Source organism: Nelumbo nucifera, chromosome 8, assembly GCF_055504915.1.
Source record: "Nelumbo nucifera cultivar China Antique chromosome 8, China Antique-T2T, whole genome shotgun sequence".
Taxonomy (NCBI): domain Eukaryota; kingdom Viridiplantae; phylum Streptophyta; class Magnoliopsida; order Proteales; family Nelumbonaceae; genus Nelumbo; species Nelumbo nucifera.
Genome location: NC_142656.1, coordinates 51,441,323 through 51,460,579, shown reverse-complemented (window position 1 = coordinate 51,460,579; position 19,257 = coordinate 51,441,323). Strand labels below are relative to the sequence as shown.

The 19,257-nt window shown below is 37.3% G+C and overlaps 1 protein-coding gene across 3 annotated transcripts; it reads right to left on the bottom strand.

Annotated features, from left to right (window-relative positions):
• Positions 1-4,081: 4,081 nt before the first annotated feature.
• Positions 4,082-9,800, bottom strand: LOC104601549 (nitrate regulatory gene2 protein-like). 3 transcript variants are annotated; one of them, XM_010264917.3, is made up of 6 exons: positions 9,692-9,800; positions 8,377-8,489; positions 6,752-8,005; positions 6,234-6,445; positions 5,912-6,135; positions 4,082-5,063 (listed from the first exon to the last, which is right to left on the bottom strand). In XM_010264917.3, the coding sequence occupies exons 3-6, from the start codon at positions 7,890-7,892 to the stop codon at positions 4,343-4,345; spliced, it is 2,298 nt and encodes a 765-aa protein (XP_010263219.1). In that variant the 5' UTR covers positions 7,893-8,005; positions 8,377-8,489; positions 9,692-9,800; the 3' UTR covers positions 4,082-4,342. The 3 variants fall into 3 exon arrangements, with proteins under 3 accessions (XP_010263219.1, XP_010263220.1, XP_088749783.1); XM_010264918.3 differs by lacking the exon at positions 9,692-9,800 and adding an exon at positions 9,500-9,662; XM_088893657.1 differs by lacking the exon at positions 9,692-9,800 and adding an exon at positions 8,657-8,833.
• Positions 9,801-19,257: the final 9,457 nt, after the last annotated feature.

Below are 19,257 nucleotides of genomic sequence, written 5' to 3'. Positions count from 1 at the left end.
AGCAAAGCTAATATTAATGTTAGTTACAAACAGTGTTCGTTGGTTACCCAATTTTCCAAGTTCATACAGAACCACCAAATATTGTACTCTTGGAAGTTGGAACCATTACAGAACTAGGAAAAATTTAGGCCTCATTTGGTTTGCGGGAATAAGGGTCTGGAATTGGTTGGGTGGAATTAGAATCCCATTTCCATTCCTGCTGGAATGGCATTTCCCCATTTGAGGGAATGGCCATTCTCATTTCTGTCTAAACCAAACAGATTATGGGAATTAACTATTCCAATTCCGATTCCGATTCCGGATGATTTTGATTCCGATTCCGACTACGAACCAAACGGATCCTTATAAAAAAAAACAAAAATATTAAGTGGATAAAGCACAGCATCATAACGTTGACAGTTTGACACTTGCCAACTCTTCTCCCTGCTTTCGGTTTCTGCATTTACCAGGTTCTCAATTGGATGCATCAATATGGTTATAACTAAGGGTCTGTGGTTCACAGTTGGCATCAGAATGGGAATCGAAATCCTTTGGAATCAGAACCGGAATTGAAATGATTCGTTCCCATAATCTATTTGGTTCAGACAGAAATGGAAATGGAAATGAGAGTAAGCAGGAATGAGATTTTATTCCCAAGGAAGGGGCATGGAATGGCCATTCCCTCAAATGTGGGAATTCCATTTCAGCAGGAATAGAAATAGGATTCTGATTTTGTCCAAGCAAACAGTTGGAATCGAAATAGCTCATTCCGATTCCGATTCCAGATCCCTATTCCCACGAACCAAATGAGGCCTAAAAGAAATTCAAAAACAAAAATATTTAATTTCTCCCTCCTTGATAAACTAAGAGAAAACAAAGTGTCGTATGCTGACAATATTCAAATGCTTACCCACAGAATTTTTATCATATTCCAAAACCCTAGTTTTAAGAGGGCTCTCAAATTGAAATCTTTTCAGCATTCAGCCCTTAGTTCAGTTGTCAGAAACCAATTTGTTTCCTTAACCCCAGGGCTCAATACAGAACGTTGATTCCAAGGGAATTTGAATCTTGCAGAAAATGTGCTAGTTCGATCTTGCATTAGGTGGGATTTTTTATATAGTGGCGGTTTGTTATATATTCTTATCCATTTTTTTTTTGGGTGCAATGTGAGTAGTTCTCATCCATGTTTGCATTTTCTACACCCCCTCAGTCACAATGTTGTATTATGCGTATCAATGTATGAGTCCAAAAATAAAAAGCCAAAATAAATCCTAAAATATGACAAACTCTTATAGTTTTAAAAAGTTAAAAAAATTAAAATCCCATCTAATTTTCAGCATGGATTAGACACTCTAAGAAAATTATAGTTACTCTTATGTTTACTGGCAGGAAAGAATGCCCACTCACAACTATGCTTATTTTTGGTGAATCCGAATTTTCCTCCTCACAGAATGCTCCTCAAAGCACTTGCTTTGGGAACATCTCCCCATGAATGAAAACAAACAAGTATGAGTCTATGGGGGGATGTTCTCAATGTATGGCTGCAATGTTATGTAAGGTGGGTGAGAAGATCATTCTCCGAGCAGGAAATCCGAACTCATTTTTCCTACAAATCATGTTTAGGTGTACAGAATTTTTTTGGGGGGGCTCATGAATATGACTATATTGTTGTATTTTAGGGAAAATTCCACTTTAGTATACTGAACTTTGGGGGTTAGTGTCAAGTTAGTATCCAAACTTTGGAACGTGCCACTATAGTACCTAAACTTTCAAAAAGTGTCAAGTTGGTCCCTACCTTTAACCAACCGTCAATTATCTATTGAAAATGTCAAAACTACCCTTCAAAGGAAGACACTGTTCATTGTTTTTTACCTTGAGACTAAACTGGTTATCTTCAAACAAAAAGAGAGAAAAAACATGAAATATGATAGAGGGAAACAATAACTTAAAGCAAAGAAATAACTAGACAATAATATATTTCAGATCTAAAGGTAGAAGACAATGACTTTATTAGTCTAAAATCTCAAACACCTCAACCGGTTCAATCTCAAGGTAGAAGACAATGAACAATGTTTTCTTTTGAAAGATAGTTTTGACATTTTCAATAAATAACTGACGGTCGGTTAATGGCAAGGACCGACTTGACACTTTTTGAAAGTTTAGGTATTGCAGTGACAAGTTTCAAAGTTTGGATACTTGATACTACCCCAAAATTGAAGATATTAAAGTGGAATTTTCCCTTTTTTATCGATTAACAACTGTGTTTATCTTCCCATTTTGTTGCATAGCAAGTGTACAAAGCACATCAGGAAGAGAGAATTGCTGGCACCGGTCCTTACTAAACTTCTTTCTTGGAGTAAATTGTTGTTGTTAAAATCAGGGTAGCATGTTAATAGTTGATATGTCTGTGAAAAATATTTTTTTGGAATCTCTTGTCACTTGGTATTTCACCCAGATCTACTCTCTACTCTGCTCATAAAAAATCATGTTTCTTCTGCACTACTTAGTCGCTTTTGAGTTTGATGGCTGATTTGTTTATTTCCAGTCAAATTTGTTGATTTTCCAAATTAGAACATTACAATTGAGTTATGAACTAGGGAGAGATTTAGACTAATTTATGGTGTTCTCTCTAACAGAAAGCACTTGATTCTCTCATTGATAGTCATATTGCGGAATCTGTATCGAGGTTGCTTCCTGTGCAACAAAATTTACTATCGGGTACTAGTTTTCGATCCATGCAGAATAATTGACATGTCCACCCTCTTTTGATGATGATCAAGACGTGATGTTGGTTAGACTCTGTACACAATTTTCCTTTGATTTAAGTAGTGACATAAATCATTAAGAGAATTCAGAAATAATGTTGGATTTTTTCATAGTAGAAAACACGACAGTCTGTAATCCTCCTAAGTTTCCCTTTCTTTTATTTATTGGCCTAATATTTGAGCGTCTTGTTCGGGTTATGGTTGAGCTGGCTCTGGATGTCATGTGTCGCTCTGGGCCCATCTTATCCCATCGGTCATGTTAGCATTACGCTGCTTCCTCAGTCCATCTTATCTCTTCAGCTACGCCAGCACCATGTCATGTGGAGAAGCACGACCAAGACAGGAGATTATCGCACGGAAAGGGACATTGGGGATTAGGACTTATCTTGAAGACCTTTGCGAGCAACCTCATCCCGACAACCCTAGAAGCTTCATCCGATCAGGACACAGATTTTCGGCTATAAAAATGTACCTCCCTCTCAAGGTAGGGGATCCAACTTTTGACTCTCATACTGTTACTCTGCTCGGACAACACTGTTCTCTAACCACTCGACCCGACTGCCCACCATTTTTTTACTGACTTGAGCGTCGAAGTATCTACCCGGGGATAATTCCTCGGGCCTCTAACTGTTTTCTTGGTTTTAGATCTTGGAGCGTGATTTCATCCTTCTACCTCAGTTCCGCCCAATTGATAGAATTATCTGACTAAGACATCGGTTCAAGAACTACCTTGGATTGAGCAGCATCGCGTCTGATTCTCTCTTTAGTGATTTCCAATTATTTCTTCACTAGAATTTGTATTATTGAATTTTCTTTTTTCACATCTCAAAACCACGATATCCCTATTGATTCTGAAAGGGATTCTTCAAACTCTCTGATTAGTTGAAATCCTGTGGCACAATGTCTTCAGGTCCTACATTCTTTAGTCTTTATCTGGTTTATGCACAATTTATCAACAACACCTCTTTCTATGAATTAATGAAAATCCTCTTTCCTTATATATCGAAGCTGGGTTGTTTTTCTTCTGGGCTTCGTTTGTTGCAGTTCAATTTCATTCGTACTGGTGCAAAATTATGAGGTTGCAAATGAGTTGAGAGTAAATTCTAGCTCACATTTATTAAGTTCAATTTGTTCCCATTCAATGGCCTAAGAGCAAACCCAAGAAGGCCATTCAATGGCCTAAGAGCAAACCCAAGAGCCAAATACTTCCCAGAAATGCAGTTGGTTGTGGTTCTTGTTTCTTTTTCTCACCTGGGTTGGATCTGATGATGCTGAAGTGAAGGTCGGCATTATCATCCTTTCTTTCCCCCTTATTACTAGTTAAGGACGCTACCGTATTGAATGAAGTTCCAACTTTTATAAGCAAAGAAACTTTAGAACCATTATTCACATCTCTCTATACAAAGCTGGGAATTCAACTGTGAAATTAGAAATGAAGTGCTTGTTGTGGAATTTCAGCACTCCCCATTTTCTTTCTCAGTTCAATCCTCCATGGTTGAATTGTTTAAGTAACTGGAGGAGAAAAAGAAGTTATGATAATAGGTCATCCTTCTATTACATTTACACCCCATTTTCCTACAGAACTCGACAACCAGAATCTAAACTTCCGCTCTCCCGGCCTGACTCGGACATGCAACATTCTCCCATTGCTTAACCAGATCGGCATAACCCTCTGCCGAGCTAACGGCAAACTCTGACAGAGAGCTCATGGCAACTGACATCCCAGCACAGAGAACTCTGATGGCAACCTCAGCCATCTTCTCTGCTGTCATTGAATGCAAATTCTCCTCCAAACGCCCCATCTCCACCACCTCCAAATTCCCACCAGAAAATCGCTTAGACCCCGTTGTGGTTCGGCGAGAATCTTCCCTTAGCTGCTGTGTGTAGACCGACCCCACCCCTGCTGCAAAGAAATCCAGCCCATCGATCACAGGGACCTCTCGGATGGAATCAAGGAATCTGGACCATTGAATGCAAATTCCAAATATGGGAGGAGCCCCACCGGAGCGGCGAGGAGAGAAGGGAAACTTCGACGTCTCGGGCTCAGACCGGACGCACCGGAGGAGCCACCCGGTGAGTGCACGCACATAGGATCGCTGAGATGCGATCCATGACTCGAAACAGGCTCGCCAATTCCGGAGCTCTGTCTCAAGATTGGCTGCTGATCTAGCCAGCCTGTGTGGTTCACTCGGTGCCATTTCGGTGTGTTTCGGCTTCGCCAGTTTTGGTGGAGTACCGGCCAGTAGGAGCTTGGCTTCGTCTATTGTGCGCTTCTGGGTGCGGTGACACTCTGCCATCACTTTCCACATCCTCGCCAACCTGTTCAGTCATGATCAGAGATTCAGAGATAGTTGATAACCAAGATTAAGTTGATTGGATGATCATAACTGGGCCCCTGTTTGCCAGGTTCTAGCTTGTTGGACCTATTGGATGGTTGATCCGTTGGGTCCACCATTAAGCCGGTTCTAAGTCTGATTCACGTAACATCTTACTGGTGTAAATGCATAGGAGTGCAAATTAATTGACTGTAAATTCTGGTTTACTTTTGTTTTGGCATTTTTTTTTGTGCGAGGAATAAACTGAGAAGTAAATAATATGTTCATTTGAGAGGAGTGAATTCAGTAAGTAAAATCATGTGGTCCGCACTTTGATTGATAGAAAATCAAGGTAAGAAGAAGGTGGTCCAAACTCAAAATTTTGCATCAGTTTCTAGGATACAAAATTTGCATTTCCAATACTGCATATGAGACAGTAAAAGTGCAATTCATAGTCACAAACACAAGAATGCAAAGTCTGAGCTAGGTGCAAAATCTGTGTCAGGTTCACTTTTGCACTGGTAACAAGCAGAGCCTCATATGTGTTTTGGCATTTACTGGTGGCAGTCGAGGGTTTAGCAATGGCATTTAGTGGGTTGGCATCTGCTGAAAACTGTTCAAACTCATTCAATGAAAAAAGAAATAATAATAGAAGCATTAATCCAAGTATTTATTTTTATATATAATATGGGGAAGGTCAACTAAGCATTGGATGATGAATGAATGAACAGTTTGAAACTATTTTTCAGACCGTTGGGTGGCCTGAACAGTTCAGTTGCCCGGCCTAAACCCATTTTCAGGTCACTGATAAGTGATTATATGAAGAAGTTGGGATGAGAATGAACAACATACCCTTGTATCAGTTCCAGTAGCTGTGGCTGCAATTCTTCATCCCTTAAAGTTTCAATTCTTTTTGAAACTGCTTCAACAGAGTGTATTGAGACCTTGATCTGTGTATGCAAGTCTCTAATAGCTGCTCTTGTTTTATCCACTACAGAAGGGTCCTCTCCTTTCACATCCTGGTTCCTAAGTTGCATGCACTTCTTCTCATAGGCGATGCGAATCCGTTCACCAGACTGTTGATGCAATGCAATCACAACAATGTCACTATTCTATTCCATGGATGTGGAAGAATTCTAGCCTCTTGGGTGTGGGGTTAAATTCCAAAGCATACCTTGACTTCCTCGTAGAGCTTCTTCTCCCAAGAATATAATCTGTCTAGAGTTGATTGGTGACTCCCTGAGAACATACACGATTCCTCAGAGAAGTCACTGCTGCTGTCATAAGCTTCATCCCTGGAACTAGAAGAATTGTTGAGAAATCTTGATGAGGATGAACGCGATGAGGCTGAACGGAATAATGCAACCGGATTTAGAATTTTGGCAGCTGCACCAAAAAGGGAATAGCTCAGTTGAGTTTTGTGAGTTCGCTCATAGGTCAGCAATGGTGAAGACATGCATTCTGAATTATAGCTTTGTGGTAATTTTTACTTTCTATTATTAATCTATGGATTGACTATCAGGATAAAGCAGGTAGATGAATACAGTTGGGGTATGATCTGCTTTAGTTAGTAATTAGAGTTTATTCTAATATTGAAAATTATATACAGAAATCATATATCTATTGAAATTGTGGAAGGCAGAATTTATATGAAGGTGCAGAACTAAACAGAAGGTTTTTGAATTCGCATACCTGTGAGTTCATGTGAAGGTGTGGCATACTGAGCTTTGCTAGCCTCCAGCATGGTTGAGATCTCTTTAGCTGAATTACAAACTATCATGAACTGAGTCTCTAGGCCCTTGATGACTTCTGCCATGCTAGTTGGTCTTTGGTTTACATAGACTGTAAACCCAGGTGTTTCTTCCTTGGGTTCTTGATCAACAATTGCTGTCTCTTGTGTACTCACTTCAAGTTCTACTGCATTTTGTGATTCTGATACTTCAATGCCCTCGGTACCATGAAACTGTAGTCCTTTAACTTCATGCTCGGTATCAGTTTCACTTTCAGTTTCAGAAGCGTCTTCCACGATTACTGCTTCCCTATCACAATTCAAGTCAATTTTAGTTCTTTCCTCCTTCATTTCTACCCTCTGATCTTCCTTTCCTTCTTCTTCTTCTTCTTCTTCTTCTTCTTCTTCTTCTTCTTCTCTATCCACTTCTTCCAAATCAGGAATCCCTTCTTCTTCTCTGACTTGCCTTAAGCCTGTGATCTCATCATCCATTATAGTGTGATCGATACTACTCCGGGTGGGATACCCATATGTTTCCAATGAAGAAAATGGATTCCAAAAGAAGTCCCATTGGGAAGTCTGGGGCGATGGGGGAGGATAACTAGGCCTATTATTTGGAGATGAAGAGAAGAAGGATGAATTCATGGGTGAAGACTGCATTGCGAAGAATCCATCAATCCCAAAATGGTGCATTGATGAGTATGATTCAACTCTCACAGTCTCTGGGGAGTGAGGCCTCTCCTCAACAGAAACTGATGGATTTCCACCCGACCTCAGGTAATTCACCTTGAAAGATGAATTGGTCTCGGATTGAAGTGATGGTGTGGAGAAGGATTTTGATGAAATTGAGATGATATTTGGACCAATTTTCTTTATGGGAGTGAAAGGTGGTGTGGTGTATGAATCCAAGAAAAACTCACGGGGCTCATCTCCCTCAACATAATCACGAAGCGCAGCAGAGACCCGTTTCAAGGACTGTATATAAGCAACATGCCCATAAGCAAATCTGATTCTCTGCTCAACAGCCTGTTTAATAAATCTCTTCCTGTCCTTACAAAGCTGGACGGCCTCTTCATTGTCCAGCCTTGAAGAAGAGCATCCCATCTTGCTCTTTTGCTAGCCTTCTCTCTCTACGAATTTTTCAATCTCAGATCGAAGCCGAAATTATAGGGAGAAGACCATGTACTTTCAACCAAATTCATAAGGATATTGAGAGTCTGAACAGGAAAGAGGAGAAATGTGAGATTCTTAATTCATGACTGAGCATTGCAATACATGTGAACATGAAGAAACAGAAAAGAGCAGAAAGAAGTTATTCCTGAGGAATCTTGTTCAGCATCTTATATTTAAAAGTGTTTTTGGCGGATTAAACTAACAAAGTTATGTGAATGAGCATTGAAATATATATGAACAGCAAGAAACAGAAAGAAAGGAACACAAAGAAGTTATTCTTGAGGAATCGGGTTCAGCATCTTATATTTAAAAATGAATCTTTGATGGATTAAACTAACAGAGACATTATTCTGAAGATATGGGGTTCTTTTCTTAAACAAATCATAATGAAGAATAAGGAACATATCAAACTTACATCAAGAAAAAGTGGTGGAGATTCTTTTGACTCTTCTGTTCAATTTCCTCTTGTGCAAAGCAATGGCTTCAAAACTTCATATCCAGCTTCAGAAGCAATGGGATTCACAGAAACTGGAAAGAAAATAAGAAGACATAAATAATCTTCTCAAAGAGTTTAGCAACAAAAGCATCAGGGTTTACGCCTGGTTTAATTTTCTAAAATAGAAATGAGCGGAAGAAAAACAGGATATTTGCAAAATACAAGAAAATTTGTTTTTTAATTAGAAAAGAAGAAAGACCTGAAAAGCAAATGAGAAATAGTAGATAAAGTGAAATCTGCAAGAAACCCTTAGCAACAAAGCCATACAAAACCTAATTCTTTAGAAGAATTTATTGAAAAGTCTATGACTGGAATTCAACAAAAGCAAAACAAGATGAACACAAAAAGAGAAAAAGAGTACCCATTGTCGAATACAATCAATCACATGGACAAATCTGGCAAACTGGGGGTAAAACAAATATTTCGAGGTCAAGAAAACAAAATTATCTTTTAATGGTAAGTTTGCATTTTACAAAAATAAATACTATGTTTATTATCAAATATACTCTTAAAATTATTTGACAGCTGCAAAAGCTATGAGAACATTAAAAATCACCAACCCCACAAAAGAAGAAGAAGAACAACAACAAAATAATGAAAATTCACTAAATTAAATAATAATAACGAACCAATAATGCATAACAAACAAGAATTAGAGAAAACCAGTTTCCGAATTGCTTTTAATGATATCGGTTTCTAAAAATTCCAAAAGAAAATATGAATATTTTTTAAGCTCTTAAGCTCATGGGAAAAAAAAAAACAAAAGAAAAAAAGAAACGAATTCTTATTAAAAATGAGATTTTGGCAATGCAATCAACTTTGTAAGACCAAATAAATGAAGTCATGTCGTAGACCAAAAGCGGAATCAAACTAAAGCTCATTATCAAAACAAACGTTAATGATGAAATATATCTAGCGAAACTCCAAAGAACAGAACTGTTAATATTCAACACTCAGGGAATCAGAAAAAAAAAAAAAAAGCCCATGTTAAAAATGATAACTTTTTTATCATAAATTTTCCGAAAATGATGAAGATACATACTCAGAGAAAACCAGAGGAAAAAAGGTCTGTTTTGAAGAAATTAATGCCTTTTAGATGAAATGAACCGAACTACAAAAGCAGAGGGAGTTCAACTGGTTAGATGTCTCTGTTACTTGATTTCTTCGAACAGTTTGTGCAATGAAAGATGAAAAAGGAGCTCTTTAGAATCTGTTAGAAGGGAGAGAGATGAACCTGGTTATCGTGGGCGGGAAGAAGATGGAGCTGATCAGAGTTCAGACTTCAGAGAGACGTTGAGAAAAGCAACGGTCAAAACTTGAGCGAAGCAAAAATTAAAAGTTACAGATTGAAGAGCAAAAAAGCAAGAATTAGATGAAGGGAATATAACCGTCTAAACAATTACCCCTCACTTTGAAAAAAATTTCCTAATTGCCACTTGACCATTGATTCGTTTAGGCTTTCCGGTTCGACCAAGATGCTCCCGCTGCCCAAGATGGGATGCACCTCGAAAACAGATCGGGCTGCCCCAGATAATACAGTGCCACACTGCCACGTCTAACAAACTAAAGGTCCGGATTGTGGTAGTCGGGTTCGGGTTGGGCTAAACAGAACCCAACTAAGACCAATCTGTCCGGTTTGCACGTTTACTTTTACCCATCTGGGTTTCGCACAATGGTCATGGATGGGTGTCCGAAAGTAAAATGGGGTTGAGAGTTGGGATTAAACAAGATGCTCCCGCTGCCCAAGATGGGATGCACCTCGAAAACAGATCGGGCCGCCCCAGATAATACAGTGCCACGCTGCCACGTCTAACAAACTAAAGGTCCGGATTGTTGTAGTCGGGTTCGGGTTGGGCTAAACAGAACCCAACTCAGACCAATCTGTCCGCTTTGCACGTTTACTTTTACCCATCTGGGTTTCGCACAATGGTCATGGATGGGTGTCCGAAAGTAAAATGGAGTTGAGAGTTGGGATTAAACAACCCGAACCAAGAAGATGCCGGGTGGGTCCGAGTAAGGTGAGGGGTCATCTGAAAGGTGTTACTTGTTAGTTGTTACCCCAGTAAAATTCTTGCCGTACGTGTTACGGATGGCCCCAATCATCGTCAGAAGGAATATTGTGTAGCGAAGTGTACGTTGTTGATTTTATCTAGTGATTGGCCCCCACCCAAAATTCCTCGTTGGCAGGTGATTGTACCATTTATGATGACAAGGATAGTCAACATCTTAGTAGTCAGCAAGGCATTGTTTCACACGGTTCAGTCTTCACTCATTGTTGTCAGACCAAGGTTCAAAGTATCGATCGTATCAGTATTTAGAAACGGCCGAAACTCTATTTTTTCTTAATTTTTTTTTAAATTTTGGTTTTTTAGAAAGTTTTTAACATGCTTTTTATTATTAAAAAAATAGAGATCCGAAACATTTGGACCATATCTTTTTCAAAAAATATGAGCATATCGTATCAATACTTTAAACCATGTGCCAGACCAAGATTGATCCGATTAGTCAAACCAAGAAACCGGGTTGCAACTAGAACGGACTTGGGTTGAGAAATGAGAATCCAACTTGCAGTTGCACCCCTAACTGGTGACCCAGTAAAGCTTGTTCTTCTGGGATTTTCTGGGCATTTGCTTCTTTTGATGATTTTCATGTGCTAAATGATTATTGGGGTTAATGGTTAAACCCGGTTTGCTGGTGACTCACTGAGTTTTCTAATTTTGTAATCCAATCCGGGTCTGACAACACGGATTCTACTTTGTTAACGGCGATGTCTTGATCTGATAATGTTGACAATAGTGCCAATTTTAATGGTGGACCCGATGAGGGGGAAAAGTAGCTAAGTAATGGGTAGAGATGGGACCCATTTAATGGTTGAACTAGAAAAGGACAAGTGCTAAGTTAAGGGGCCCACCGCCCACGGTTCCAGGCTTATCAATAAGGATCAGGTGCACAGTTGCACCAGAGATAACCCACCAAATCGTGGGACCCACCATTTTCTTGGACTCCAAATGGAACTTCCAGAGTAATAGTGAGGTTGGCTGATGTGGTAATTGGTAAAGATGGACGAGAGCCAATGAAAGAAAAAAAAAACAGAGAGTTTGGTGGTTTCTTTCTGGGCTTACTTAACTCAGGTGAAAAAAAACAAAAATGGGGAGAGAATTTTTAAAAGCAAAAGAAAGTCGGCCATGAAAAGCAAAAGAGGAATCTGACCCCCATCCCCCATTAAAGCTTCTTTGATGCCTTTGGCAACGAGGCAGTCCAATAAATGCTCCTTCATCGACGTAGAAATATCGAAAATACCTACAGCCTACAGCCTACAACCCAATGTCTCCTCTTTCCACTCTTGTAACCTGCATTGTTTGTTGTATACCTGTCAGACTGTCAGTGGGGGCTGGGCCCGTGGGTCCGATAATTATCAGGTACACCCTGGGCCGAATCCATAAGGACCCAACCGAATTAGTTCACTAAATGGGTTGGGTTAAGTAACTCAAGTAGCTAAGGATCTTTACTGCACGAAATCTTAAACCTCACACAATCCATTCAACATGTCTCATGTTGTTTATGATTTTCACACTTACTATTGGCTGTTCAAGGTTTTCAATTTTACATAGGGTAAGTTACAGATTATATCCTCTACTTTGGAGCATGATTTAAAAAAAAATAATTCGGAAATGGAACTGTTTTGGTCACCTGTTTTTAGGTTGATGGTTCGACCGTCTTGTTCGAACAGATGGTCCATTCTGACAAAAAAAATAAAAATAAATAAATAAATGGCTAAAAACTGTTGAACAGATCAACAGTCCGACCACTTAGATCAACGGGTTGTTGGCTGATTCAACAGTTTTTTCTTTTGTTAGGAATCGGGTTTGGGGTAAAATAGAACCGATTGCCTGAACAGTTTTCAGACTGAATAGTCCAACCGTCTGGGTCAACGGTGGTTTAAAAACATTGCTTTAGAGGCAATGACCTTTGTCTTCGAATTTTCATTTTTCACAAATGCTCTTTCAGATTCTAACATTTCCCCCCAACAGAAGTTAATATTACTAAAATGACCTTTCAAGATTCATATGGACAAGACTCTAGAGGACATCAAAATGATGAAAATGGGCCCAAGACAAAGCACATTATTCCTTTCTGGTCGGATGGGTGAGAAAGAAGAAGAAAGAAACATAAATAAAGGATTTATACAAATATATATACAAGAGAAAGGAAATATGATCCCACAAATTAAGAAAATGGTATTTTGGGATTTAGAAATGTTTAACAAGCAAATGATAGTCACATGAGAATCTTTTTTTTTTTTTTAAGTTAACCCTAATGGATGGTCCATAAGTGTTGGACTCTAAAAATTCTGGGGGAGGGGGGAGGGTAAGTGTTACTATAAAAAGAGCTATTTTGCATACGTGGCAAGGTATTTCAGGCTGAAAATTTTCCACAAATAGAAGGTATGGAGAGGAATTTGGAGATTCCTGTAATTTCCAATCTAATTTTGCACAAGTAAAATTCATTTTTAAATTAGAGAAGCCCGATCAAACTAGAAAAAAAAAAACACAAAAAATCCCACTACCATAGATAAGTTATATTTTATGAATATTTAGATGACAAAAATACCCCCTACTTATATATTTATCTCCTTTTTTACATGTGATGTCTTCATAAAATGTGTCTATACTTGTTAACCTCACAATCCATTTCAACCTGTCTCACCTTGTATTGATGATTTTCACACTTGTTATTTGCAGTTCAATGTTTTTAATTTTTTAATATAAAATTTACCTACAAAAGTGGACTTATTTTGTAAAGAAAGCCCACTTTCATATATAAGTTATTTTTATAAATATTATATGACAAAAATACCACCTACTTCTTATACATTTTCTCTTTCTTACATGTAATTTCTTCATACAAGGTGTCTATGCTTTGCTACTTGACAATTTTATTAATACCAAGTCTATAAATCCAACTATCAAGTTATTAAAACAAACTATCAGGTATTAGCCTGTTAGCTATAATTTGGAATTATTGGGTCAGACCTATTTTGTCATTGGTGCACACCAGGTCTACCCTGACTTGACCCAGACCTAAAGGGTGAACATTTCCAACCCAGCCAAAACTGTAATATATTATTTATATATTAAATATATGTTTTTTATTATATAATATCATATATATAAGTATGACAAGATGACACATAATATATTATATATAATATTTTATTCAAATATTATAGTCATATAATATAAAATATTATATATTTTGTAAAATTTAATTACTGATTTAGGCCCAAAGCCTGGCCCGGGCCCATGGTCACTCCTACCCAGACCTAACTAGGTAAAAGGCGTCCTATGGATCAGTCATGTGTTAATACAGCACCAATACAATACCTTACATGTCAGTTTTACTGAACAATGTTGGTTTAATCTTTTAATTCTGTATTGGAAAAATTCATGGAAAGAATACTTTATATTAAACACGTGATAAAGGTAGTTTTGGTCACTATTGTTAGAATCAGATTGGACATATACCGAAAAAACTCAGAATCAGTATTAACAGTTTAACTGACAGTTAGATCTTTCAGCCCATAAAAAAATGGAGACCCAAAAAAATTCACTGGACCGTTGGCTGAACTCTCTGGTCCAAAAGTTTGGAGTCTGGTAAAATTGGTTTTGAATGAAATATTCTTCATGAACAAAGCTTGGGAAAACAAACAAGGGGCTCCTTTTGAGCCCAAATCCACTCTTTTGCAGAGGGCATGCAGCTTCCATTGATGGGCCCGACCTTAAAGCCCAGTTCAAACATGATGATCTAATGACTTTTAACCAGTGGGTAATATGGCTGTAAAGTAGTTTCTTATCTTCTTTAGTTGAAAAGTGTTTTGATGCAGTCTAGGGTTCTCTTAACTTGCCAACTGTTGGATATGCAAAAGATCAAGAGCCTACATAATGGATCCCTCCAACTTTGGAGTTTTGGCCCATTTATGAGGGCCATGTGACAACTTATGAGGCCACAGACTTTGTAAACCCCAACTTTGGGCTTCAATTTTTAACACTGAGACCCATTCAACCATGGGTTCCTGACTTGCTTGGAAAATGAGAAAGTTACAAGTGAGAGGACTCCAGACCCTTTGGCTGATCCTATAGCCACATGCCCAGGTTTTTACCATTTGAAAGTTCAAAATAAATCACTCTCTTTGTAAGATGTTTGGCAAAGCAGTCTGTTTATGGCCACTTTGGTTTTAACTTGTCATATCAGCATTCCTGCATAAATGGGTGAAAAATATATATTTGAAATTTGAAAATGTTCAAAAGAAAAAGAAAACGGTCATTGGGCCAGCTATCTGGGTCTTTGGAGGAGAACTGGACATGGCCCTAACCTTTTGCATTTTTTGCTCAAAGTGGCTACTCTCAAACTAGAATCTCCATTCTCAGTTTATTAGTGTAAGATTTTACTATTGCAACAAATAATATGGAACCAAAGAAGGAAAAAGAAGATCAAGAATTTATGATTAACCCCTCTTTTGTTAATTAAATTCAACCCGCTAACCAAAGATCCAATTACCCACCAAGAGCTCCTCCTCTTCTTAACCCATTTAGATGCTATAGTGTTTGCTTGAAAGAGAGGCACACAATAGTGTCGGAGAGAGGTGCAAAACCTCTCTATATCTCTCTCTCCCCTCATACTTTTTCTTACTTTTTTTTCTTCTTCTTCTTCTTCCTATTGATCTCACTACAAACATTGACAACATTTTTCTCATTGTTTTCCATTTGTAAAAAGATTCCTAAATTCCTATAATTATTTTACCAATCTTAGGTGTGCCGCTAGTAAACTTTAATAAAAAATGATTTTTATCCTCTCATCTCTGCTTGCTCAAACAGGAACAAAACAGAGGCATTTTATGGAAATTATGGAAACACAAACTCTCACTCAAGCAAGTAAAACATGTGGTCATAGCATCATTAGAAATGGGACAGTTATTTAGCGGTACAACTCAAACATTTTTTATTAGGATTTTATATTGTTTGTAACTTGGTTTTGAATATAATTTATATACTTTCTGTTGATTGTTAGCTTAACCTCATGGTTAAGAGATTCCCAAGATACCTTATCATGACAGCATACTAATTGGGTTAGGCTATTTATGTAATGTCATTTTTAACAATCCTCAAAAGTGTCTAGACATGTGTAGGATGCCCCCATACATGTCCATCAGTTTGGCAAGTTTTCTAAGACAAAAATGGTTTAGTATTGAAGGCTTTATGTAAATGTAGAAAAGAGATTGTGCGAGTAGGAGGCCTTAATGTTGGTCTGTTTGAGATTCTAAACAACTCTAACTATTACCTATCGGTTGAGGTAATAGTCCAGACACCTTCTTCTTTAATAATAATTTACTTTATAGTAAGTTACATTTTAATGTTTGTTGTACATGTTCTTTACATAATTGTATTGGTGTAATAGATGACACACATGTCCATTCATTTGACATACTATACTCTTCACATTTGTCATGACAAGATGAGAGGGAATTGCTCATAACTTGAGGTTATTTTTAGAGAATATTTAAGACTCTACAAACTTATTCCTCTTACCCCTTATAAGTTTACAAGTTGCAACTACTAATATATATACTAATTATAGTTTGAGGTCTTCACTAAATAATACTAATTTTTTCTGCTTAATATAGGAAAATACTATGTGATTGATTCAAAATATGTAAACATGCGTGGATTCTTGACCCTTACTTTTTTTAGATGTACCACTTAAAAGGCTTTATGGGAAGAGACTTTTGTTCTAAAATTGTTAAAAAACAATTCAACTATATACATTCTTCATTAAAAAAATGTCATAAAACATTGTTTTGACATTCTAAAAGTAATATTTTCAATCTTGAAATTGATGCCACCATATTTGATGCATAGAAAAATACAAATTATTTTTGCATGTTGTATGTTGCATAATTTCATTAGGCTATCACATACACAAGATAAATATTAGAATGATTTCTTAGTGCCAGAAATGCCAATAGAAGGTAAGAGGGTAATGTTTCACATTATTTCTCAAACAACACTTAATATGTAGATAGATGGAAATAGTGCAAGATGAAATCATGTTTTGAGTAGGAAAGCATTATAACTTGAGAGTTGCTCGCTCCCATCCAAGGAACATTAGGAGAGGGCAAGCAACATAATAATTTATTCTCTCAAATGTGTTGTGTTTTTTATTTGATGACATGTATTAGACTATTTATGTTGAACCATTTATCATAGAGAAATATTTGGTTTGAACTAATTGTACGTATTAAAATGGTTGCTTGTTATTTGTTATAAATAGTTACATTTATTTTTTATATTGGTGTATGCGTGCATGGGGCCCATTGGTCATAACCGCATATGTTGATATCTTGAAGTTCTGCCTTGTATTGAGAATGTCTCTATACCTATATGCTTTATTTCATGGGGAGATATTCTCAATGCAAGGTTGTGAGAACGGTGTGGGCATGGATTTGCCCTAACTGAAGCCAGTTTCTGATATCTTGTATAGAGAAATACATAAGTGGGACCCATTTTAATATTTTATGTAGGTAAATGTAAATGGGACCCACAAGTCTTATTTGTATGTTTGGACATGTTATTAGATCCCACATATGATATTTTGCATGTGTATAAGACAGACTGGCAAATACACTTGCCAAATAGTCTTTTGGTGTTTATAGCTTTTAAGAAGATTTTTTAAAAAAATTCAATTAAATGGTGTTTGGTCTTTGAAGAGCTATTTTTAGAAATTTATCGATCTTTTGTGGTCTTGAGCTTTTAGAAGATCTTCTTAAATGGACTTGCCAAACACTTCCTAAATTAGAAAGCTTTGGATGTACTTGAAACCAATTTGATAGAACAAGGCAATTCCGGTCAATGAAGTCTAAATTCAGTTTAATTTTTTTACTTTAAAAGAAAGGAATATGGAATGCCAATTTGTTCTTAACTATAAAAAAAAAAGAGCTTCCAAACCCTTAAAACAAAGAGCTACATGGGAATAGAGATTGGAGAAGACTTTTTTCTCCACTGTTTGGCATCTATACATAATGCTTCTAAGCAAGGTTTTAAAAACTGAACCGGATAACAAATTGTTTAGGGGTCTGGTTCTCGGGACGAATGGTCCAACTGTTCGAATCGAATGGATGGCCCCGTTCTGACAAAAATTAAAAACGGACAAAAACTATTTTCCAGGTTGACAGTTCAAACGATTCAACCGCCCGGGTTAGCGGTTCGCTGACCAAATCAACGATTTTTGGCCAAAAGACGGTTCTGGGGTAAAACGGAATCAATCAAGTGACCAGTTCCCAGTTTTTCCAGTCCGACCGTCTAATCTGATCCAATTTTAAAAACATTGATGTTAAGTGGAGGAAGCTTAATTTTGGTTTAAAAAAAACAATGGAGCAAGAAACACCAATTTGACATTTCGCTTCTCATACATGCACTTGCTTTTAAGATATACGTGTTATAACAGTTTTATGCCAATTTGTATTGATCAATTCAAATTGTTTCACGTAAAAACAACAATCATACCAAACACAACACAAGTGATTGACCATTTACTATTCTTCAACAGCATTGATCATTTCACTTTAATCGGTGTTATTGCTTATAGAAAATAAAAAAGAAAAGAAAAACTGCAAGCGGCCATTAATTGGAAAGTATCCGATGTACAGTCCAGATTATATAACCACATGATCCTGCAGGCTCAGTAAATGAGTTAAACATAGGATTCTCCACTTATTTCCTTTTTAATTGTATGTCTGACAATAGCACTAACCTGAATAGTACAACCGGTATTAATTTTTTTTCTTGGGCAGGTATATTTTCTTATGGGCCGTGGGCCCATCTCATAAGAAGTTTAAATCCATGCAGAAATCAGGGCCTCTTATTTGATCTAGTTGATGGTGGGCCCTGTTGCTTAAAATTAAAAACAGAGCGGACAATTTGAGGGGCCCAAATGGGCACGTTTATCTTTCTTTATCATACATTGTACCATCTTCTTGAATCTTGATTAATGGGTCCCACATGAAATCTCATTTTAAATGGTCACTAGAATCTCATCAAGTCTATAGATAAGATTCTAAACCTATTATGGGGAAACATAGAGTACCAACCAACAAACACATAAAGAAAAACAGAAATATTATAAATGAACAGTCTAGATTGCAGTGGTTCCCTCTTCCTAACAGAAAGCTTGTCTTTTCTCATATCTTTATCTGTATGTTTGCACTATAATTGTTTTTGTCTTCTTCATCATCATCTTCATGGAAAAAGCCATTCTGAATGTATATGGCTTTTCATGAATTTATCTACCATGTATCATGTATGGAAGGATGGTGCAACTGCTTCAATCCAGACCATCCATTAAATAGAGGACCCATTGGAAAAGTGCCTAAGAAAATAGAATTAGTGCTTGTTTGGAAGGGCTTTCATGAAGTTGTTTTTTGCTTTTGTGAGATGGAGTTTACCCAGAAACCTTAAGGCTATGTTTGGTTTGAAGGTAGAGAAAGGAAGGGAAAGGTAGGGTTATATGTTTCCCTACCTTTTCCTACCTTACCCTTCAAACCACTACAGCCTAAAAGCAATGTTTGGCTAAAAATCAGAGTCGTCCTAACTGACTATATTTGGGAGGGCTTCAGCTTTGATTAAGCTGTATTAACTGAGTTGTGTTGAAGAATCTACTCAAACTAATTTCACTGGAAAAGTTAAGTTATTAGCTGAATCAAGGTTTTTAAAACTGAACCGGACAACAAACTGGTCAGAGATCTGG